We start from the raw sequence: 25,752 nt of genomic DNA on the forward strand, positions 1-25,752 counted from the left end.
TTTGAGAATAAGTAGCGCCTATTTCTAGGTCTGTTCGACTGCAAAGTACCGCGAGAGCCGCGAATTTAGACTTCTACATGTGATTTCTCGATTCGCTCTCGCGGTACTTTGACGTCATCTACCGGTCAGTTATCGCATGAAGTCGAACACCTTCTTCTTTCGAGTCCTGGCTGAGCGCGTGTCCTTGCTGGCTGTCATGGGTTTCCTCAGATTCATCCATAACCCAAATAAACGCTAATCAGATGATGTTAATGGAGATGTTAACCATAACACAGTGGGAGAATGTGTTTGTGTGCTCTAATGGACGGACCGGGCGTCTGTTTTAGCACTACAGCACGAACCCGGAGAACAATAAGTTACAGAGAACTGATGGGTGGATCAACAAAAAAATAATGAAAATATAATTGCTTAATATTTGTCAGTACATAATTATAGACTGTAAATAATAGTACATAATCTACGAATGTCAGTCAAGGTAATGTTGTTTTATTAAATCAATACTTAAACAAGACGCCATATTGTCCTTGTGATGTCATTCGCAATGGTTTCTGGGATATTTGACAATTACTGAAACGGGTAAGTAAACGAATAGGGATTAATCTCAGTACAGTTTGTTAAGGTTTTCGCATTTAAATCTCTCTGAATGAGAGTGTTAAGAAGAAAATGTAAGTACACAGCAGAAAATGACTCTCTTACTTAGTATTTTTGTCTTGTTTTCAGTACAAATATCTAAACATTCTTAATTAAAGATGTATGTTCTCGATGAGTAAAATGCTCTAAGGAAATAAGCGTAGTTTTGTGCTTAAAAAAAATAATAAAAAATCTGCCAATGGATAAGAATTTCTTGTTTACTTTTTTCTTAAAATCTTTAATTCCAGAAAAATATGCTTACCCCCATACGGCAAAAAATATCTTTCATAATATACAAAACAAAATGGCTAGAAAATAATTTGCTTAAAAATATTTTGGAATATGTTTTTAAAAAAATGCTGATATATTTTTGGCCTTTTTTTGTATATTTTGAAATATTAAAAATAATTAAAGCATTAAAAATATATTTATGCCTCCATTTATTTCAGTCCAAGGAAATATAATCACGTTGCATTGGCAGAAAACTTTGTTTATGTTACGAACCTGTAAACATGGCCTAAGAGTTTTGAAAAGGTTAAAGTTAAATATATTTTTTACTTCAAAACTACACGTTATATTTAAGAATTCTTAGATATTTGTACTAAAAACAAGGCAAAAATACCAAGTAAGAAAGTCATTTTTTTTTTGCAGTGTAGTAGTGGAGGATCATAGACACAGCCCACCTGTAACACTTACAACAATAGAAACATAATACATTTATTGGCAATTGCATGCACACAAAAATGCTGAAGCTATGATGAAACACAATGTGTTAAAACTATTTCTAGTCGCTGAGGTGTGCAAGTTAAATCTCTTGATTTATGATTAGAAAACACAAGAACTGCATCTTTCCCTTCAGTCTCAATGGATAAGATTTTTATATCTAATGTCTTTAATTTAAGTTGACATGTGAGGTAACAAACATCTGAAACTCACATTGCTCTCGTTATTGGCGTTGATGATTATTAATTCACTTTATCAATCTCATTGATTTTCTGTATCTGGTGTTATTCTTACATCATTCATTGTCATTTGTCCTTACGAGACACTTATGAGGCGATCACATGTTTTGTGCTGAGTTATTACTGTAGCTTAAAGTGACTTTAATTAAAACTGCTGGACAAAAGTCGTGACATGTGGCCTGAAATCTAAAACTCAAAGCATTTAGTGGCAATCAGTGTAAGTCTTTAAGCCACCATTAGATGAGATGAAATACACACACAACATCTCGTCTGAAAATATCAAACATTTAAATGTAAATGTGCTGCCATTCATCTGGAGTCAGTTCAGTCCTAATGAATAACAACACTGTAGTTTAACTTTATGTATGGTGTGAATGTAAATGTGGTTTTATACATTTTTTATTGTAACACAACATTAATTTGGACACACATGTAAATAATGGTGTATTTTATGATTTATTTTCCCCGCAGCTCTAAACAACTATCCACATCTACATAAAGCAGAACATCTCTCCTCCATTATTAAACATCCGAACCCTTGTGAGTCTCAATCTGCATCATTCATCAGGTAAGAGAGAGACAGAGAGACTCTTTTTGTCTATGAAAAACAGCTTTTCTCTCTGATGAGCTAAAAATTGTGAAAGTTACAGACACCCGGAGGGCCAAACACAACAATATTGGGCTCATTTCTTTGTTTTCATCTTCTGTTCTCAGAGGAAATTTGAATTCATCAGCGGTTTCTGTTTCACAGCTTAGCTTTTCCTTTCAATTAATGTAAATAGACCCTAAAATACAAGTAATTTATTATTATAGCCTATTTTATAACCCTAAACATACTCTACAGGTTTAAAGTGATGAGTTGCTGATGTTGCAGAGAAATGTGCCCTTAAGGTGCTAAAGTGAGGAAGAAACTATAATAAAATCACCCATAAATTGAACAATAAGCTCTTAAAATGTCCCTCCCACCTGTGCGTTTATACAAATTCCTTTTCTGAAGTAACTAACTTACTTTACATGACTTGACTTACCATCTTTAGCTGAGCAGCTGACACCACACGAGGTGTGTCGCCCCATCGCTTTCTGAAAAATAAACACTCCGAGTTGACGAAGGTTACGTGTGGTTCTGTTTGTAGGTGTGTGTGTGTGTGTACAGATATGTCACACCTTCTGTTGAAACAAGTTTAAGGACAAAAGGCCTTTGGCACTTTCAGTAGCGTGCTGAGAGAATAATGACTTGAGTTTCAGTTTTATCATTGTTTCATGTCACTTTTGAAGTGTCAATATGTCATAAGTGAGTCATAATTATTGCAATTATAAATATGATGCTAGTCATTGATATCTCAAGAAACAAAAATTGTATCTTTCATCAGACGATACAGTATGGGCGTCTTTGTGTTATAAACATGTGTGGACAGAAGTCTCCTGTGTGTTGGAACATGTTTGAGCTTCAGGCCAGAAACTTGTAAACAGTTTACATTCAGTATTTATTGAAAAGCTGTTTGCTTAGGTGAATGCAAATCATCAATGCATTACATTCAGATAATATACAGTCGCTGTGGCTAAATGAGCATATAAATACTGTTGTAAATGCTATCGTATACTACTTATATCTGCATGTGATGAGTGATAGACCTGAAGGCAAGAAAACATAAAGTACATTGGAGTCATGTTTATCTGTATTTGTGCTCCCGTAGTTGTGCATTGCATTAGCAGCACAACACACATACTGATCATTCTTTTTACTTTGTAAGTCGCTTTGGATAAACATGTCTGCCAAATACATAAATGTAAATGTATTCAAAGAATGTCAACCACAAATGACTCTGTCATTATTTACCCTCATTATTATTATTATTTACTCACGTCACACCAAACCCTGTGACTTTATAATGGGACCTTTCTGAGCTGCTCTTTTCCATCTTAAGAAAGCAGATCTTGTCATTTACACTGAAGTTTTATAAATGTACTCCATATTTATATTCAATGTTGCATCATTTGCACATTTAAATGAATATTTCACATGAGTTTATGTCGTTTTCGTTTTTTCCTGAGCTGTACTTTTATAACACCATTGTGCATCATTTTAATGTGATGGCAAACCTTTTAAAACTGCTAGTCTGTTATCTGTAATGTCAATGTTAAAGTATCAGTGATTACTTTATCACTTCATATTTAGTTTTTTCTGACTTCACAACAAATCCACAGAATCACAGTCATCTAATCTCTTCAGCTCTTCTGTATGTGTCTATCTTACTGTAATGTCAGATGGTCAATGCGTTCTCAATCACAGCCAACATCTGTTACTCAGATTAAGAGAAGTTGATTTGGTAAAGGTTATATTGATGGTTGACCCATCTCATTCCTCTCTAGTCTCAATACTAATCTCCTTTCATTACCACTCGTGCTCATCAGACAACCATCAGTAAATGAAATGTTTATGTGGTTATCTTGCACTATTGTAGGGTTAAAAAAATTTTGATTTGAGGGTTTAAAGAGGCAGTAAAAAGTTTGTAACTGTTCAGAGCGACTCTTTCTTTAGCCTATTATAGTAAGTGTCAGCTTTGATCAGTGTTATATCAATCCAGATTAAACTAATCTTGTTCTTCCATTAAGAATTGATTCTGTTAATATTGCTGTGTTCATCTGCACAAAAACTGCAGCTCGGATGAATAATAACAATACAATATCTGTCTGTCCGTTTTGACATCCATCCATCCATCCTGTCTGATATTTAAGATCTATTTCTGCCAATTCTGCTCTTCTTCTTTTCTAACTCTTTTTCACAGCCTGCTAGTCTGTTCTAAGATCAGTTAAACGGGAAGTTGAAGAAAAATACATTGAGATTTTTTGGCATACCAGTTACAAAATGACTTTCTTACTTAATATTTTTGTCTTTTTTATTATTAAGATGCATTTTTTAGACAAAAATATTAAAGTTAAGTGAATTTGTGCTTAAAACAAGCAAAATAATCTGCCAATGGGGTAAATCTTTGAACTTTTTTCTTAAAACACTTAATTCAAGAAAAAATCAAGAAGTATTTGCTTGTTTTAAGCACAAATTGACTTACATTTTATATTTTAGATTTTATTTTTGCTTATCAAGAAAACACATCTTGATGTAAGAATTTTTAGATGTTTGTACTGATAACAAGACAAGAATACTGAGTGAGAAAGTCATTTTTTGCAGTGAATTTAATAACAGAAAGTAAATTACCACATTATCCACATGCTTAGCATACATTACGCCTAGAAATTAACAACAAAGAAACTAACAAGTAACAACCCTTTATAGGTACTAACTAACAACCCTAACTTACTGTTGTCATTCCAATGAAGTATAAACTATTCTTAACCACAAAATAATAATATCCGACCTAATCAAATTATTGCAACATCATTTCACTTGACTTTACAAATGATGTGAAGACCGCCCTTACAGCTGTGCGTCAGCGCTGATTGGTCCCGTCAGAGTTATGTCGTCACGCTGTGGGCGTGTCCACCGCTTCGTCGGAGCGATTCAGTGTTGTGTGCGAGGCGAGAAGGAGTGAGAGCGCAGCCGCTCACAGGCGCTCACGATGCGGCTACAACTCTAGACGCGCACCGCTCCCGTTCACTGTGACGGGAAACATGTGGAACACTAAACACAGAAGCTGCCGCTACAGCAGAGGAGGATTATGGGTGAGATTTCTTTATTATAAACTTTTATTATGAACTTTAGCAAACGGAATGAAATGATGTCATTTAAGTTTTAAAATCTCCTTATATTTCTTATATCTATAGAGAAGATATCCAGATTTTGTCATTGTTGTTTTTATATGTTATTGATAATATATTAAGACTTGTTTAATGTGTTATTTGGTCTGTTAATGAAGGTTATTACGTGTAAACAAAATGTTGAGCTGTCACACAGTCAACAATACAAATATTTATCATTTATAAACGCTTACAGTCATGACAGTAATCCTCTAATAATTACTTTTATTTACAATCTTTGTCTTAAAAATAAAATAAAGGATTCTGTAAGGTTTTTAAACAGTTTGAGATGAGATATAATGTTATTTCAGTATGATTTTAGTGTAGAAACAATAATGACTTATTACTATAGTAAAAACTGTGGTTACTATAGTACATTTCTGCTAAGAGTAAATGTTCAGTCATTACAGTATACAAACAGATTTAACAGTATATCCACATAGATGGAGTTTGTCTCATCACATCTGACTGTGTGTGTGTACATATGTACATTTTGTGTATGTGTGTGTGTGTGTGTGTGTGTGTGTGTTGAAAACTGTACACACTTTGTTAATCATTTTTGTTTCTTTCTGTTTCAGGGTTTGTTTATTCTCCTCCTTTATACCAATCGACTTTCTTGCTCTTCAAATTTCAGTCACCGTATCTATAAGATCAAAGAAGGATTACCCGAAGGCACGCTCATAGGGGCTATTGGTGCCGATTTAAACCTGGATCTCTCTGTAGACCCTCCTCGATCATTCAATCTGGAGCAAAAGACGACCGGCCAGCAGTATGTGAATCTGAATAACACCACAGGGGAGCTGTACACATCTGCCGTCGAGATCGACAGAGAGTCTCTGTGTGCCGAGTCCCACGATGGCCAGGGCTGTTCAATCTTTCTGGATGTGTTAATTCTCCCTCAGCAGTACTTTCAGCTGGTTAAGATTCAAATCGTCATCGAGGACGTCAATGACAACACGCCACATTTCCCTGTAAATGAAATCAGATTGACCGTGCCAGAGAATGCACCGGTTAACGCCAGATTTGCCGTGGAGCAGTCGGCGGTGGATCCTGACGTGGGCATTCATGGCGTCCAGACGTACTGGCTGGTTAATGACTTTGGGGTTTTTACTTTAGACGTGGAGGAGAACGAAGGAGGCGAACTGACGCCCTTCCTTATCATCACCGAAGCTCTAGATAGGGAGAGGAAAGCCGAGTACGTGACTGAGATCATAGCCGAGGACGGGGGCTCCCCGCCGCTTCTAGGCACCGCCGCTCTAAGGATTATCGTCACCGACGTCAATGACAACTGCCCCAAGTTCACAGAGTCACAAGTGAACGTTACTCTTTATGGGAACGCCACTAAGGGCATGCAACTGGCTCGTCTCCAAGCCTATGATCCAGATGAGGGGGCCAACGCTCAGATCACGTATGCGTTCAGTGATCGGGTCAGCCTAGAAAGCAGAAGCTTGTTTCATTTGGATAAAACTACAGGGGTCCTTAAACTAGCAGGTAAAATAGACAACAACACCGGAAAGCTCTACAAGCTAAACGTATTAGCTAACGGTCCGACGTGCATTCCGGAAGTCGCGACGGTTACGGTTCGCGTAATCAAAGAGCTCTCCGGACCACCGGTTGTTGTAGCGCGGTACATCGCCTCTGAGAAGGAAGGCATCGTTAGTTTAAGTGAATCTGAGCCTGCATTTTCACCCATTGCATTTTTCACCCTTAAGAACACAGACCCGCGACAGAGCGTTGAGTGTCTTTTGGAGAGTACAGGTCCGTTTAGACTCGTACCCTATGAGCGTTTAAAAAACGAGTACCTGCTTGAGACCACCGAGCCTCTGGATTACGAGCAGCAGCAGGATTACGAAATGACCATCGTGGTCCACACCTCCCACGGATTAACAGTTAATACCATCGTGAAGGTCCACGTGTTGGATGTTAATGACAACGCTCCGGTTTTCAAGCAGTCGCTCGTCGAGGTCTCTGTTGAGGAGAATAACCCTCCGAATACGTTCCTCGCCCAGTTTCAGGCCTCCGATGCGGACAGCGACAGCAGGGGTGAGGTGTATTACGTACTCGGTGTCGACGCTCCTACAATTTTCCACCTGGACAGGTCGACTGGAGTGTTGACCGTTTCCACCTCTCTTGATCGGGAGGAAAAGGAAATGTACAGATTCACGGTGCGAGCGGTAGATCGCGGTGCGCCAAGAAAGGAGTCCATCGCCACCGTGATAATCACCGTCCTGGATCGTAACGACAACAGTCCTCGTTTCATCAATAAGGATTTTACCTTTTTTGTGCCAGAAAACTTTCCAGGCTTCGGGGAAATTGGGATGCTCACTGTTACGGATGCAGATGCAGGAAAGAACGGTTGGGTGGCGCTGTCCATCATTAACGGTAGCGACATCTTCGTGATTGACACGGGTCGAGGGGCGTTAAGAGCCAAAACCCCGCTGGATAGAGAGCAGCAGGGAACTTACTACATCTGGATCGAGGCCGTTGACGGAGGTGAACCCGCCCTCTCTTGTGTCACAATGGTTACCGTTCTCCTCCTGGACGTCAACGACAACCCTCCGACCGTTCTGTTCCCCCAGTCTAACCAGTCCTACATGCTGGTGCTTCCCAGCACGCTCCCAGGAACGTCTATAACGGAGGTCTACGCCGTGGATCGGGACACGGGAATGAACGCCGTTATCGCTTACAGTATCGTCAAGAGGACCGATGGAGAGCCGGGGTCGTTTGACATCGACCCGTATACCGGTAACATCACCCTGAAGAAAACCCTGAGTAATCGAGGTCTGTACAGTTTGTGGGTCAAAGTTAGAGACCACGGTCAGCCGGAGCTCTACTCCACGGTACTGGTCAACCTCTTTGTGAATGAGACAGTAAGCAATGAAACTCTTATTCAGAGCCTGTTGCCCCGGGGAGCAGATATTGATCGCGAGGAGATCCCTCCGGTTAAAGAAGGGAGGGAGGGGGAACGAGTGCCAATTCAGTGCAGCGAGTACCAGGCGCTCCTGCTCGCCTTGACCGCTACTTGCCTGGGACTCTTTCTGACCGTCGTGTCACTGGTTACGTACATTTGCTGTAAAAAGGTGAGAAAACCAAAAAAGAAACGATTAGACGTCGAGATTCCTTTAAAACTGAACCGCGAGATGCTGGATAAGAACCCAATGGAGATTTCACACATATGACACTGCCCAACATCATCTGTTTACAGCTTGTTTTGTGCATTGTATAAAATGATTTGAAAATGTAAATATTGTGCATATAATATGTTTTATATCCGCATTGAATTTGACACTTGTATGTATATATGACCGCTGCAGAATATTACAGTTTTGCTATTTGCATTTGCTGCCCAACAAGGTTTAATGTCAAAGATGAAATGGTGCCCTCAGCAGTGTGTTTGTGTCAAATAATCTCCACGCATGTCTACAAAAACAACCTGGTTGTTCCCATCAGAAATATTACGCTTCATGTTTGTCATCAGCCTTCTTAAGATGATGTAGAAATGATTTTGTGTTTTCTGTAGGATACAGTGGCCTGGTGTGCATTGAGTCAGTTTTGGTTTGTGATGACTTTTCATGTTTTTGAGTCCAGTTGATTTCTTCTCCTTTCACCTGTTTAAGTTGTCTGATGTGTAAGCAATGAATCCATGAACATTAAAGTGCTTTATTTTCTTATGAATGGCTTTGATGTGAACTTCTGTCTTGAATGTACACCGGTATAAATGCTGCCAGCTGTCATTACTCAAACACTTTATCTAACTGAATGCTCTTATGGGGAATATAAGCATGATGAGGGACTCAGATCTCTCAACTCAAGCTATACCTCCAGTTTTTGATTTGATCTGTGTACGTAACTCTGTTCTAGATGTGATTTTCTTTGGAAGAGATTAAATCATTACCCAAACACTTACTTTGAAGAAAGCATACTGACAGTATCACGCTACCCTTGTGACCTTTTATAAATCTTTGAAGTCATTATGATGTGAAGAAATGATCAGAAGAGATCTTGTTTGCTTTACGTGATCTTCTCAAGTATCGTTGTGTCGTGTAGGTGCACAAACATGAAAACGTTCACCTTGAGATTGTAAAGATGAATGAATCTCGATTGAGCCTGATGTTGTGTTACGCTGAAGTGTTTTTTCCTATCTTCTTCTTTGTATTTGACCAATGGAGTTAAAGTTTCCTCCAGTGTCTTAACCCATCACAGAGGTCAGAGGAGGTGTGTGTGTTTAACATGTCATCATCGCTCAACAATCACTATTCAACTTTACAAACAGACATGTCCACTCCACACTTCTATTATACCAAAAACCAGTTTGGTTTCATTTTTCCCTTTCTCTCTTTGGAGCGCACTGAAACACTCTTTCACTGGCAATGGAAAGCAGTCATTTAAAACCACAGGAAGGCGGTGGGAGAGATAATGTATCGAGGTTTAGCACTACACAGGTTACGAGCAGGATCTATCCGCTGCGGTCAGGTTTACGGGTTAAGCTGCTTACCTCACCAGAAACATGTGTTCACGATTGACTGAGAGATCTGACAGCTTTTCTTCATGCTTTTGTTTGATTAACATATTTTGGTATTATTGGCCATAGGTTTGATTCTGAGAAAAGGATTGATATCATTTATATCACAAATTTAAGTTTATTCGGTTTTATTGAACCTCAAAGGGATGTTTAAACAACACTCTTAAAAATGAAGGTGCTTCACAGCGATGTCATTTTTTCTCGTTTTATAATCTAAAGAAGTTTTTGTGAAATGGAAGGTTTCTGTTAAAGTTTCTTCAGATGTTAAAGGTTCTTATTGGAAGCACACAGCCAAATTGGTTTTTCTGTGGCATCGTGAAGCACCTTTAGTTTTAAAGGATACTCCACTTTCATTAAAAAACCCTGATATTTTTTCTCACCCCCATGTCATCCGAGATGTTGATGTCTTTCTTTGTTCAATTGAGAAGAAATTATGTTTTTTTAAGGAAAACATTCCAGAGTAGTGTTCAGATGTTGTTGCATGAGGAATGATACTAATTCATGTCTTTGTGTCAGTTTATTGTTTAAAATGATCCACAAGTGTACGTTTCACACATAGACTGTAAAAAAAGATGGTTGATGCGACGTTGCCTCCCTCCATTGTAATGAATTGAAGCTAAAAATGTCCGACCACGGTCGCCGCCATGTTACGTAAAAACGTCAGTTTGGAGCCAAGGCATGTGCAGAAGGAATCGTCCGTGAGCCAAAGGCTGAGCCACGTGATCAAACTTTCGCCCAAACGCTCGTGCGCCCAATTTAACCACGCAAATCATAACGACACGCTCCGTTTTTATAGCATTAAATTACAAGTTAAAATTAAACTTATCGCTAAAATGAACACTTGAACATATATCAGTGTGATATCAACTACCTTAAAGGACCAAAACCATTTTCTGAAACTTTTATTGGAAGTGTAAATAGTTTTTTTATTTAGAGCAGAGTGCCATTTGTTTAAATGGAGAGGGTGGAGTTTATGACTCGTACTGCAGCCAGCCACCAGGGGGCGATCAACGAGCCAGCAGCTTCACTTTTCAAGACTTATGAGGCACACCCAATTTCACATATGTAACACGGGACCTTTCCATGTGATTGCGTAATCGCGCTGGTGCGTCATACGGCTAGTGCAAGACGAGAATTTGTGGTTTAAAAATACATTTTTATTGTAATCTTTGGTGAAAATGATGATGGTTTCTCTATATAAGACTCTTATGTCTCGGTTGGGATCGTTTAGAGTCTTTGAAGCTGCATTGAAACTGTAAACTGTTAAGGTCCAATAAAGTCCACTATATGGAGAAAAATCCTGCAATGTTTTCCTCAAAAATCCTTAATTTCTTCTTGAACAAAGAAAGACATGAACATCGGATGACATGTGGGTGAGTAAATAATCTGGATTTTTTATAAAAAATTGTGGAGTAATCGTTTAAGAGTGAAGCAGTGATTTTAGGTGGCATGAGTGACAGCAACTTTGGCAAAGCAATAAAGTCAGGCAAAGTTTAAATTTATGCAAATAAATACCAAATGTTTATTACATCAACTTGTATTAGGAAGAGTAAACAGCCGAGCGTTCTCCATCGAGATCCTGTCATTGAAGAACCGCTTCATCTTTATCATTTGACTTGCAACAAACAAAATTACAGCCCTGCTGTGTTAGCATTAAAATATTGTCACTCAACATTGATTAGACTGGAATCTGAAAAACAAAAGCAGTGAAATGATTTGGACATGAGGTAAGAACAGAACAGCAGAATTGAAGAGTTATTTAATCCATTCAGTCCCGCCGTCATTTTTAATCTTAAGCGTTCCTCTGTGTTTATTACTCATGTCACTCTGTAAGTATGTGTACGTTACCCTACAGCGTACAATCGGCTTTCTCCCACCTGGCCAGATGATTTGATGGTGTTGGTGGTCCCAGCCGGCTCTCTGGATCAGCTCAACAGCGCCCAACACAAACAGAAACATTAGCCTGTAGACATGCGCTCTGATTGCAGTCAGTCGAGTGATGGAGCACCACTAACAAATAAATCCCATCTGAGCACTGCTTCAGTCTGGAACCTGCAGACACTTTTCACATTTAATAAAGACTTGCTTTTGTCTACTAGGCCTGTAGCATTTCAATTAGAGGAGCTTGTGGAAGCTAAAGTTTATTGTTTGCTAGAGACTGAAGATGCTTGAAACACTTTCTACTTTAATTAAGTTTTGTTTCGTTTTACATTTATATTGATGCATTTGGCAGAAACTTTTATTCAAAGTAAATTCAATGATCCCGTGATCTTTGCACTGCTCATACAATGATTTACAAGTTGGAACATTGATACAAATGTGCTGGGTTGTTTTAACTCATTCTTGAGTAATAATAATCCAGCATTTGGGTTAAAACAAGCCAGCACATTTTAGAGTGTACAGTTAGTATGTTACGTCAATGTTTTAGTATGCTAAAATGTTGTGTTTTTGAAGCTTTTATTGTGTTTATGGTGTGCAATATAACATGTGTTCATGTTTTGTGTATAAAAAACACAGTATTTTTCACACAATTGACTTATCTGTATAGAGCTGTTTTCATTTTCATCAAAACAGTCTGATGTCTTCCTTGTTCTGTGAAATCCCTCCTTCAGAAATGCGTATCGAGTTGTGATTGTGTAGTTTGTTTAGTGTGTTGTGATTCGATAGCAGCTTAGCTTAGAAGAGACGTTTGAGCCAAAGCTGGCGACTGACATATTCGTGTGGGCGGAGTTTAGTCAATGAACTGTTTTACTGACGTCATTAAAGCAGGAAATAGAGGGCTGAAGTCAAAACCAGCCATTCGCTGTATAGGCTTTGAAAGGGGAATTCTGTTAAAGAAAATAAATTACCGCAAAGTGACAGTAAACTTTAAGCTTTATTTATGCTCTAACAGCAACATTATAACACTATGAGCCCCATTTTAACGATCTAAGTGCATTGTCTAAAGCGCACAGTGCACGTCTAAATGGGTGTGTCTAAATCCAGTTTTGCTACACTGAAAAAAATGATTCATTAAATTGAATCAATTTTTTAAGGTAAGTGGTTGCAATCAATTTATTTAAAGGAACAGTATGTAAAAAATGTATATCAATTAATCATAAAATGGCCCTGATATGTCACTAGACATTAAGAAATTATATTCATTTCAAATACTTATATCACTGACAACAGTGGTCTGGCCAGGATATTGTCATTTAAAAAGTGGAGTTGCAGCCCTAAACTGATCTTTATGTTGTCATTTTGTGTATTGGTCACCAGTTGTGTGATTGCAGTACCAGTTTTAGCCACAATCCTACATACTGTTTCTTTAAGCTACATTTAAACAAAAGTTTTATATTTTATTATAAAACGGGCAGTTCTGGTTCTTCATTCTGATTGGTTGAAACGCGTTCTAAGCCGTGATAAAATACACCAGTAACCTCACGGTTCAGACCACATTACATAAGTATCACTACGCCACTGTTGCTGCGTACTGATTTATGAGAATAAACACAACAGTCTTTAATCATATTTTTAATTTGTCTTCAATTGCACAATTAATGGCGATATCCAAATAAATGTCAATAAATATTGTTGAGTCATCTCGTCGATAAAGAGAAAACGTTGTCTGAGGAGTTTATAACTGAAGTTCATACGCCCGCTATTATCCACTGGGTGGCGATCTTTCCCAACTTAAACACTGACGCATTCACTGAAAACACCGTGTAGTACTGTTCATGTCTGATTTCTTACTAAAGTTCTTCACAAAAATGGAATTATCTCCGCTTTTAGCTGAAAATTTGAGAGGTGATAACTGATAAGAGAACAAATTAAGGTAGGATGAAACTTTTTGTTGTTGTTGTTGTTTGAAAGCGGATGGACTGTTCTTTTATTTTATATTTATGTTTATTTAAAGAAGATAATTTTTCTGTAAGGCATTAAACTAAAACCGGGTGGCAAATTAAAAAAAAAACACTGACGGGGAAAGAGTTTAGCATGCTTACAAGCATATTTGATCATCACTTCAACAGTTGCATGATATAAATGTTAATGTATAAATTAGATGAATGTTGATTTATAAAATAAACACCACAGTCTTAATCATATTTTCATTGTATCTTTGCTGCATCTGTGTTGTTTGTGAACTGCGCTCTGTTTCAGTCACACTTGATTCTGAGGAACTACTTTGTTTGGCGGAAGATTAATATTTATACTAATATAATTACAACTTATTTGTGTTTTATTTTATAAAATCCCGCTAACTTTATGCAAGTAACCGTTTTATAAACGCAATAAACCCCTCGAAGCGTTGGGTTACCAGTGCATTTTATAACAGCTAAGGGGGTTTAGGCACTTCGCTTCGCGTCGTGCCTAACAACGCCCCTTAGCTGTTATAAAATGCACTGGTAACCCACTGCTTCTTGGGGTTTATTGCTTTATTTTACGTTACTAATCTTTTTTGTTTAAATGTAGCTTAAATAAATTGATTGCAACCACTTACCTTAAAAAATGGATAAAATTCAAAGAATCATTTTTATCAATGTAATTTAACGGCGGGAAAAATGGTTTCTGCCATTCGGTCGAAAGGGGTTGTTCCTATTCTTTTAATGTGTAATGGGTGTGTTTTGGGCATAACGTGCAATACACCAATGAGAGTCTCATCTCTTATCCGCTTTAAAAGGCTGTTGCGCTGGCGCTCTGGCTAATCCCTATTTAGATGATGGACTTTGTAAACTGAAAAACTAAGCGGAGGAAGAAGATCCCCAGTTTAAGATTAATGTTAAATAATTGTGTTGTTTTTCACTTGTATTGAAGTTGTTATTTTTTATTAAAACCTTTAAAACCCGTTTTCTTTTAGTCATGGGAAAAAAGCAGGCTTTTAATTGCTGCAAATGTATGCCTATCCAATATCATCAAAAAATAATTTAATAGTATGTAAGAAAAGGTTTGTACTGTAAAAATACTTTATTTGTAACAAACAGGAGATAAAGAATTTACAAACGTGCAGAAAGCCGTTTCAGCACTTGGACAGCGTCACAAGTTTTTTTTTAAAGCATTACTTAAAAAAGTTTCTCATCTCAGCATATCCACAGGTACAGTGTCATCATGTACAATAAATCCATAGGGTAGCATTTAAAAAACATTTAAAATAGATGCATTTGTTTAAAGCAAATCATTTATTTACTTACCAGGCTGCAGGTGAAGCAGCTCTTTACGCATTCTAACGTCTCATAATTAGTCCTCATTTATGTCTAAGAGACTCAATAATAATCTTTTACATTTTAATCCTTGACTTTTTCATATTTAAAAGCATTTTTGTGCTGCTGCAAATTCATGTGTGTGATAAGCAAACCCACGTTGTCGTACCGTTTATAGGCGCATATTTCTAACGCGCTCATTAAATAACAAAATGGGCGCAAATGCATTTGCTATTGAAACAACGTGGCGCTAAACGTGAAAATGATTATTGCACCAGGACGAAACTAGCAAAAGACACTTGCATCGCGCATTGTGCTGCATTGCGCCGGGTGTATGATAGAGCCCGATAACACTACATGCATTTAACATCTATTCTATTAAAATGAGTTTTTATACGTGCAATTGGTGTTTCACATACTTAGGGTTTGTTGACTGAACACAAGGGTTAATATCATCTTCAACCCACATGTGCACTCTGTTGTAAACAGGTCAACTTTCATCCTTGTTAACATTTTCCTCTTAACCTTTCATTAAAAAAAGTTGAGCAGAGTTTTCATGCAGTGACTGATGTCCACACAAAACCTTTGTCACTGTTTATCATTCCAAAAAACCAAGATAACCCCCCTGATTTACAGAGGAAAAGAGATTAAAATGAAGCGGTGCCGCTGTATCATGCACATGACCGCAGATTTTTCCTTTCAGATAGAAGCGTTCATGTTTCTACCACAGTGTGGTTACATCCAAACCTGAGTCAAATCTTTGTGCAAAATACAGCACACATCAGACAGTCATCAGAAGTTGCATATAAAATGATTTAACATTTAGATTATATAGAGATCCATGCCTTACATAAATCTACTGCAGTTGTATTTTTAGTATTTCTAATAAGTTTCAGTGTATGTGAAAAACCAGGCTAGGCTTTTATTTCCTAAAACCTCTTATCTCTATGAGAAGAGCGGTTAGAGCGCAAACAATTCATTATATTTCATCAGTCAGTATTTATATGGATTCAGGTGTATGCCATGCATTTTTTATCAGCATTAATTTGGCAGGACATTTATCATTCTGTGTTATGAAAAGCCGAGTATTTCCTGACCAGCTCGTGTTTGAGTGTCATTCTCTTCCTTTGGAAAGCGTAGGATCTGAAATTACATTAAATTATTAACCATGTAGACAGCAAGTAATTACTATCAGTCATGGCCTGATCCCGTTTCCAGATTGCCTTTATAGATCCTCCGATGCTTTGAATCCAAACAAACGCGGGCACACAATGGATCCGGGGTTTGGGTTTCACCGATTCGGACCTCACCGCCGTCCCCCACCACACGGGTATGACATCAGATCCACCTTCATCTTCTCACTCTTGTCCCAGCGCTTCAATAATGCATTCAAACATTATTCTGCTCCCCAAAATCTCGGCCTTTGATCTAATAGGCCTTTCAGCTTTATGATGCAATAGAAAATGATCCGACCCAAAACTTTTGATCCTTGGCTTCGGATTATTTTCCATATTTTAATCCCTCACTCATTATCGCTCTCTTTCTATACTGTATGTGTGAAAATTCAGAGTTAATTCAGTCAGTCAGTCGTTTAGAAACATTTTGCTTTTTGTGTTTGCTTCAGGGGACAGAAACTGTTGTCAAAAATCATATTGGTATCAAAATTCAACCCACTGATTGACATCAAAGAGCTAAACATGTGCATGAATGATCAGAATGATCAACTTTTAACAAACAAAACTAAAAAAATATAAGACTCATGTTTAAAGCAGATGGTCAGTATACATGAAAGCTTCTTGGTTCTTACATTTTTGTATTTTTTATTGTAAAATAACAACAAATTGTCTCCAAACTTTTAATGCTGTATATAAAGCGGGACAGAAAGAGAAAGTCTCTGTTTATTCTTATTCTGGCTGCAGATTCTCATTTAGATGCTAATGATGTTTTGTGGATTTCAGAGACATTATTCACTTTCTAATGCTTTATTTTCTTTGAATCTCTCTAAAGAGATGCATAAATTGGAGATATTTTGTGCGGTTGAGTCATAAAACAGAATCACGCTCTAGACGTAAAAAATCTCATGTATTAGTTAATGCACAACACAGCACAGCAGCACCATAAACAACTCGGCAGATGATTCTCATGAATGTTACATAGCGATGATAAAAAAAACCTCTAATAAAGCAACAAAACTGTGCTAAAAGGCTGTTTCAGACAACATTACCTGATATTTAATTTAAGATTTAAAAATGATCTGTTTATCTATATTAAGTAGAACCACATTACAGGATTTTTATAACCAACCTTATACATTTTGATCCTAAAGACAAACACACAGCAGTTTTATTAAAAGTATTCTGAGGTGAATTAAAGTTAACAGACAGACAACAAAAGTCTTAAAAAATGATTTTATACTGTGCAGTCATTACTGAAGTCATTCTAGTCATATTTCATGTAACCTGCTACAGATTTGGTTATTTCTGCACAGGTTATCTAGGCATCATTCAAAAAGAACTACTTTGAGCTTTTGTCTTTCATTCAGATTCATCATTTAGTTTTTCTCTTTCTGCTTCAAAGACAGAATACAATTATAATGCGTAGATTTGATTTTTGACACTTCATTTACTTGATGGATGGTGTCTTCATGTTTTAATGCTGAAGGAGTTTTGACCTTAGCTGTGTGCTGCTGGAAGATGTTTTTTAATACTGAAGACTGATCGTGACACGCATGTCAACATCACTGATGTCACTAAAAACTCATCAAACTTCTCTAGCAATCACAAAGAGCTACACCTTACAATCATTCACACTAAACCACCTTTACCACATGAACAATTTTTTCTCGTAAAATGCTATTTTAATATTTTTATATTGTTTATCTGTTTATTTATACTGATGTTTTTAATATTTAGCTTTAAAATTCTGTAAATGATGCATGAATGGAAGATCTCTAAATAGACGCACAATATCTTGTGATGATCTGTCGTTGACAAGAAACAGATAAAAAAACAAGAAGAAATTGTATTTGCAAAAGTTTCCATATGTGTGAGATGATTTTAAGCAGTTCATGTTTTGGGCCTGAGATGTATCTGATGTATGAGAGACAGAGAGATCAGGATCTGTGTTATATGTGAATTTTGTTCATTATGAGATCAGATTTCAAACTGTGTTGATGCGGGAAAGTTCAGATCAGGCTAAACAAGATTCCCATAAATGTCTCGTCTGTGGTTTTCAATGAAATAAATCTCTCCTGGCATTCTTACAAAGCCTCACATCTACTGGAAATGTCTAGATTGACTCTATTAGTGTTCCTGATGAAAGTTTGATGCAGTGCAAGGACAGAAATCATCCACTTGGCAAAACTCTTACATGTCATAAAGTCCTTTTCCATCCCTCGAGATCCCTTTCTACGCCGCAGTCCATTACGATTGAACACAAAAGAGAAGTCAGATCTTTAAACATCTGTTATAAACCAATCATTCATATTCTGACATATGAAGCGACTGAAAAATAATAAACAGTAAGAATAAGAAATGAAGGATTTATTCAAACTGAGCTCATTCAGACAGATAACAACACGACATCAGACTTTAAAGTCTTTCAAGTTCAAGTGAGTTTTTCGTCTTTATTGCTAATGAATGTTTCACTTGTTCACTTTAATTCATCAAGTAATAAATGACTTTGTATATTGTGATTGGATAAAAGTTGCATGCATAATATTTACATAATGATTATTGTACCTAATTGTATTGATTATTTGATTATATTTTCCTGTATAATTGTTTTTAATGAAATCATTCAGTTATTTTTATATTTGATGTGAAGGAACAGCCTGGATTTCTATGATATGAAGGAACATCAAAACTATTTATCTAACAAGCGAAAACTTTTTGGCAGCCAAACTTTATGAATGCTCAGACATAAAATGAGTCAGTTTGACTTGGACCTGTGAATGTCAAAGTGTCCGCTGTAGATGTTAAGATGTAATTGTGAGGATGAATCAGAAAGATTTGATCTGGGATGTTTCATTCTGTACAGAAGTCACAACACAGTTTGCTATAAAACTGACATCAGTTCAGGTCAGATGTATAACTTATAGATCATTACAGATGTGCGTGCATGTGTTTTTCTTTTAATACTTCTAAGAGCATCTGATCTAAGATCTGATTAATAATGAATCATCTATAAGAGTTTCTGCTGTATGAGACAGAAGTCTACAGAGAATATTAAGTGTGGTGGCTTCAATTTATGTCTGCTTTTTATATTCATATTTAATATGTGCAATCATTATTCTGTCTTAAGAAACACATTTAGTCTAATTATTATTATTATTATATTCAAATGTCTTTATTTGGTTGTCTGATGATATCACACATAGACCGAGAGCATGAATAAATGCACCTTTTCCATCATCTTTTCATGTTTGAGCCATGTTTGGGAGGTGTGGCCTTCGAGTGCCCGGTCACCTTGGCGACGGTGAGCCGGTCGGTCGGTCGGTCGGTGGTCTGGTTTGAAAGGTCTATTATCAGAAACGACTTGACTGTGAGAACAGAAAGCCGTTGGGTTAAACAGAGAGAAGTCTGAGAGGGATTGAAGGCATCATGTTGACTGCCGGCTCTCAACCTGTCAACTTCTCAAGAGCTGGAAAATCACGTGAAGTACTCGACGCAAGTGACTGAAAACAGCAGAAATGAATCATTTAGAGGCTTTAGCTCATACAAAGATGCAAACAATTGAACTTAAGGGGAAGGAAGCAATGGGTTTTCTTTTAATGGCTTTTCTTTTAAGTGCCTGTTTGTCTCTGTCACTCATCAGCTTGTACATTAAGAGAAAAGTCAATGAAAACCATACATTTTTTATTCACTTTTAATAGTCATGGTTTTGATGTAAATGTTGTCATGTCACATTTATTCATTCTAGTTTAGTTTACCTTTAGTCTACATTAGACTCATCTCTTTACTTAATTATGTATAGTAACATTTTAGCTCATGATGATGTTCAAAAAAAATGGCCAACGTTTTAAAATGTGTAAATAAAGGCATCAAATTTAAACAGCATATCATGTAAATGGTGAACTATTAACTGGTTAAAGTAATTAGAACTGATGAATAATGAAATAAACCCATCAAATCAACTATTATTATCTTATTAAACCATCTCAAATATTTGATTTATGTACATGTTGGACATTTTAAGTGCTGTCTCAATCAAATCCTTCAAGTTTACTGAAATGTTCATAACCTTTAATCCACAATGTTTGATATCACGGCACAGTTTTATAAACTCAATAAACTTCATGAAATGAAATAAAAGTTTTGAGAAGACACTTTTATTATATGTGAGTGTGTGAAAACCCAGCTCAGTGTTGCGTGTAACTAGTTACTAAGTAAAGTAAGGGATTACTCAGTAATTCAATTCCAGTAACTTCTGTGCTATATTATTTTGGATTTAGCATCAACATTTAAAGTCTTAAAATGCATGTTGTTTATGAATCCTTCTAACTGTTAATACTTTGGTGAGTTAATAAGATTAATGGTACTGTAACACTCAATTCTCACTATTAACTAGTTGGTTATTAACATTAATAATACTGAGATATTGGCTGTTTATTAGTACTTAAAAAGCACATATTAATGACTGATTCTGCAAAACCTTATTCTACATCCTTAATCCTACCTAAACTTAAACTTAACAACTTCTTTACTAAGTATTAATAAGCAGTAATTAGGAGTATATTAGGCAAAAATAGTTAATAGTTAGTTAATAGTGAGAAATGGACCTTAAACAGTGTGACTAGAATAATTGATGTACTTTATATCATTTATTTGAGCCGTTGGGATTCAGAAAGTAATTAGTAAAAACTAATTAAATACTTTTTGGAGAGTAATCTAATTTGTACAGTAATCTAATTACATGATTGAAGATGTAATTAGTAACTAGTAATGAATTACTTTTATTGAGTAACTTACCCAACCCTGAGCTCAAGTCATTATTTACTCATCCTACATAATGTAAAAAACATTCAGTGAAAATATAATCTTGATATTTTAAATATTAACGGAGTAATATATGTCATTGTTAGATTATGAGACTTTAATGTTAAATGTTTCAGATAAGATCATGTAGGGAATAGTTTTTATCTAGGGCTGGGAAAAGATTTATCGCAATTAATCGCATACAAAATTAAAGTTATTTTTTGCATAATATATGTGTGTGTACTGTGTGTAATTATTGTGTATATTTAACCACACACACACATACATATATTCATGTCAGATTTTTTTTTAATATACATCAATTTTTTTATTTATATATAATATAGAATTTATAAAAATATAAATAAATATATATACACATGTAAATGTTTCTTAAATACATACATAAATGTATGTGTATTTATATGTACATAATAATAACACACAACAGCACACACTCGTATATTATGCCAAAAATCACTTTTATTTTGTATGTGATTAATCGCGATTAATCTTTTCCCAGCCCTATTTTTATCATTTGTCTGAAAAGTTGCACAGTTATCAGTTTTTATTGTGTACTTTATGCAGTATTGAAAAAATCTAACTGTTTTTGACACATCTCAGTGGCTATATGTTAGTCACAGCATGAGAAAATAAATCATAGTGTAGTGAACTGGTGTCTTTATCATCTACACCATATACTCATTCATATAGTCAATCTAAAGAGAGGAATGAGACACATGGACACATAGACTGGAGTGCAAGCACTTTATAGCCACACTCACAACACTTTAACAACCACACTCGAGCAAACACACAATCATGATCTTAAAAGCTTTTAGCACAGCCCAGCACTACATAACAACAAACATTATCACAGTACATTTTACATCAACATATGTGCTTTGTAAAACTTTAGTTTTTTAAGCTACCATCCAGCTTATTTCCACAACATTTAATATGAGTAAAACTTTCTCTCTTTACAGACAGAGAGAGATTTCGTGAACAGATTTAAATGAGTGGAGCTTGTACCTTCAGATCACATTAGTGACCCGCGCGCTGACTGAACTCCTTGTTAATTCCGGCCAGTGATGCATTTCGGCCAGCTGTCACAACGGGAACGTGTGTCGTGATCCTTGCTCTTTAAAGGGAGGCGTCTGATTGGCTGGAGATAAAAAGCCGAAACGCTCCATCACCTCTCTTATAGGCTTCAGAGAGACAAGAGTTGAGATAAAGTGGAAAAGCCCTAAAAGGAGACAAACACACAGTTAAACACAAACCCCATTATCACAGCACTTTGGTCCCGGAGAAATTTGGTCCCATAAATTTGTCAGAGAGTCTTCTGTGTGAACACAAACACATCCTGTAAATGTCCTGGAATTGCTCCTGTAAAGAGTAACATTGATGTAACATTCATAGAAATCATTTGTGTGAACAAGAGACAGAAACAACACTGTAAAGGGCATGCTGTAGTGAGGACATGTCATGTCATCGCAACAAGAAGTTATAGTTTAGATCTAAACTTTCTACCTTGTTATTTATTTTTAAATAGCGACTGATGTTGGCAAAGTTCTTGTTGTTTTATTTTGTCTTTCTCACATTGACTGACAGTCTGACCGGTTCAGCAAGATATTTAACAGTTTAACTTTTTTGATGTTTTATGTGAAAATGAAAGCGTTTATGATTTGTTGAAATATAGCGTCTTAAAGTCTTTGGCTTATCAGATGTTTGTCATGCTACAAAGTCCATAATAATCCTGCATGTGTCTCCTATAGAGAAGAGCTCAATAATGTCTCAAAATGAGCTCAGATATTCAGCGGCCTGTTTACAGTCATTGATGCATTTAATACTTTCATGTCCGTGGCACTATTAACCTTTATTAAAAAATAACATTGACACTAAACTCTGTAAAGTGTTTGTAACGTTAAGATTTAAATCAGCGTTGACTCTGTTTTCAATATGAACATTATATATTAAACACTTCCTAAATCCTCAGTGTGTATGACAGCTTACAGATCAAACCTCTGATGTCGTGTGGATATACAGATAAAAGTGTGTTTATACAGTTAAAAATTTTGTTTTAAATCTGACAAAATGTTCACACATATTTAATCACACACCATGTTAACACATCACTAATGGATATATATGTTTGAAAGTACAGACATACCAGCACCCTACACTACATTACTCTCTGCACACGCAATACTGTATCTAATGATAAACATTTCAAGTTGTATTACATGACCTTATTACACACATATATTACATACACATGTTATATTACAGATGTCATTCACATTTGATTCTAATTGATGTAAAATGTTACCTCTTGAGAGTCTAAAAAAAAGTCAAGAAAATGTTGTTAAAAATCATATTATACACTCACCTAAAGGATTATTAGGAGCACCATACTAATACTGTGTTTGACCCCCTTTCACCTTCAGAACTGCCTTAATGCCACATAGAATTGATTCAACAAGGTGCTGAAAGCTTTCTTTAGAAATGTTGGCCCATCTTGATAAGATAGCATCTTGCAGTTGATGAAGATTTGTGGGATGCACATACAGGACACGAAGCTCCCGTTCCACCCCATCCCAAAGATGCTCTATTGGGTTGAGATCTGGTGACTGTGGGGGCCATTTTAGTACAGTGAACTCATTGTTACAGTATGTTCAAGAAACCAATTTGAAATTATTCGAGCTTTGTGACATGGTGCATTATCCTGCTGGAAGTAGCCATCTGAGGATGAGTACATGGTGGTCATAAAGGGATGGACATGCTCAGAAACAATGCTCGGGTACGCTGTGGGATTTAAACGATGCCCAATTAGCCTAAAGTGTGCCAAGAAAACATCCCTCACACCATTACACCACCAGCCTGCACAGTGGTAACAAGGCATGATGGATCCATGTTCTCATTCTGTTAATGACAAATTCTGACTCTACCATCTGAATGTCTCAACAGAAATCGAGACTCATCAGACCAGGCAACATTTTTCCAGTCTTCAGCTGTCCAATTTTGGTGAGCTTATGCAAATTGTCGCCTCTTTTTCCTATTTGTAGTGGAGATGAGTGGTACCCGGTAGGGTCTTCTGTTGTTGTAGCCCATCCGCCTCAGGGTTGTGCGTGTTGTGACTTCACAAATGCTTTGCTGCATACCTCGGTTGTAACGAGTGGTTATTTCAGTCAAAGTTGCTCTTCTATCAGCTTGAATCAGTCGGCTCATTCTCCTCTGACCTCTAGCATCAATAAGGCATTTTCACCCACAGGAAGGTTGCATACTGGATGTTTTTCCCTTTTACATCATTCTTTGTAAACTCTAGAAATGGTTGTGCGTGAAAATCCCAGTAAGTGAGCAGATTGTGAAATACTCAGACCGGCCCTGTCACCAACAACCATGTCACGCTCAAAATTGCTTAAATCACCTTTCTTTGCCATTCTGACATTCAGTTTGGAGTTCAGGAGATTGTCTTGACCAGGATCACACCCCTAAATGCATTGAAGCAACTGCCACGTGATTGGATGATTAGATAATTGCATTAATGATATTTTGAACAGGTGTTCCTAATAATGCTTTAGGTGAGTGTATATTGTATTGGAAGTGCATTACAGGTTTGCTCTCTTGTATATACTACACATTTTGACAAATGAAAAAGTGATCCAGTTATTTAATATATACAGATGATCACATAGTGTGCACACAACAGATATTCATTCCAGATAGTAAAAGGTTTAAGCCAACATCACCAAACACACAGATTAACTACACACTTCAATTCCCAGAATAAACACACATACTGATGACTGTAGAGTTGTAATATAATGCTTTTATAGTCTGAAAACCACTAAACATCCAACAATACTGAAATATTTCCATTATCATAAATGCAGTTGTGCTTTTAGCAGCGTGTGTGTTTGAAGATCATTTCCACGTCATTAACATCCAGTGAGTCCACAATAACAGATGGCAGAGATTAAGATCTGTACACACACATTCACTTTAATGAACATACGCTTACATGAACATAGAAAACACAAAGACCTTTCAGTCTCAACATCAACCTGTACAAAGACTTCACACGTTATAGTAAGACCTGAAACAATATAAAGAAATCATAACAAATAAAAATCACAGACCACATCGCTTTAATATCTCAATCAATCATTTGACAAGATAACTCAGTTTTCACAATTTTTTTCCAAACATGTTTATTATTATGTTATCATGCTACTTGGCTGTATTTTTTGAATGCCTGAAGCCTTAAATTATTTTCTGATAAAATATCCATAAATCTTAAAAACGTCTCCATTAGAGTTTCAGAAGAGATTTCAACAATGAGCTCAGATGAATATTATTAAAGATTTAACAATTCTCATTAAATTTACCCACATGCTACATTAATATTACAGCTTCTTGTATTTGTTTCTCTTATTTCTCCTGATCAATTTTAGAGAAACATACTTAAAACTTTTGAGTAATGAAAGAGCAAAACATCTGAGTATTAATATTTTTCTTCATGGGAAAAGACCTCTTAAAAATAAGTGTCAATCTTCTATCTTCACATCACATCATATCAGCAGCTGTGGGTTGATTTATCTTGAACATTTCTTTCATCTTGTGGCATCAGTATGTTGTTATATTCCACAGAACACAACACACATTACATATGAATGAATCACTTCTATATTACAGACTGACTGACGCCAGCGCTTGACATCTCTAAGGTAAAA

General features: G+C 36.4%; 1 protein-coding gene and 1 long non-coding RNA gene across 5 annotated transcripts; both read left to right on the forward strand.

Annotated features, from left to right (window-relative positions):
• The first annotated feature begins 146 nt into the window (after window positions 1-146).
• LOC129427168 (uncharacterized) lies at window positions 147-25,752 on the forward strand. 4 transcript variants are annotated; one of them, XR_008638551.2, is made up of 3 exons: window positions 147-576; window positions 2,064-2,160; window positions 25,715-25,752. It is a non-coding gene; the product is annotated as an uncharacterized lncRNA (long non-coding RNA). The 4 variants fall into 4 exon arrangements; XR_012373318.1 differs by lacking the exon at window positions 25,715-25,752 and adding an exon at window positions 22,006-22,532; XR_012373317.1 differs by lacking the exon at window positions 25,715-25,752 and adding an exon at window positions 19,486-20,345.
• On the forward strand, window positions 5,096-9,016 carry pcdh20 (protocadherin 20). Its single transcript, XM_055183444.2, has 2 exons — window positions 5,096-5,270; window positions 5,924-9,016. Exons 1-2 carry the CDS (start codon window positions 5,220-5,222, stop codon window positions 8,522-8,524), a joined length of 2,652 nt encoding a protein of 883 aa, XP_055039419.2. The 5' UTR covers window positions 5,096-5,219; the 3' UTR covers window positions 8,525-9,016.

Source organism: Misgurnus anguillicaudatus, chromosome 14 (assembly GCF_027580225.2).
Source record: "Misgurnus anguillicaudatus chromosome 14, ASM2758022v2, whole genome shotgun sequence".
In the NCBI taxonomy this organism is placed as follows: Eukaryota; Metazoa; Chordata; class Actinopteri; order Cypriniformes; family Cobitidae; genus Misgurnus; species Misgurnus anguillicaudatus.

Excerpts from the sequence above, each read along its gene's own strand:
- pcdh20 (XM_055183444.2), top strand. The coding sequence starts at position 5,220 with ATGTGGAACACTAAACACAGAAGCTGCCGCTACAGCAGAGGAGGATTA. Across the intron at positions 5,271-5,923 it reads ACAGCAGAGGAGGATTATGG|GGTTTGTTTATTCTCCTCCT; the intron begins GTGAGATTTCTT and ends TTTCTGTTTCAG.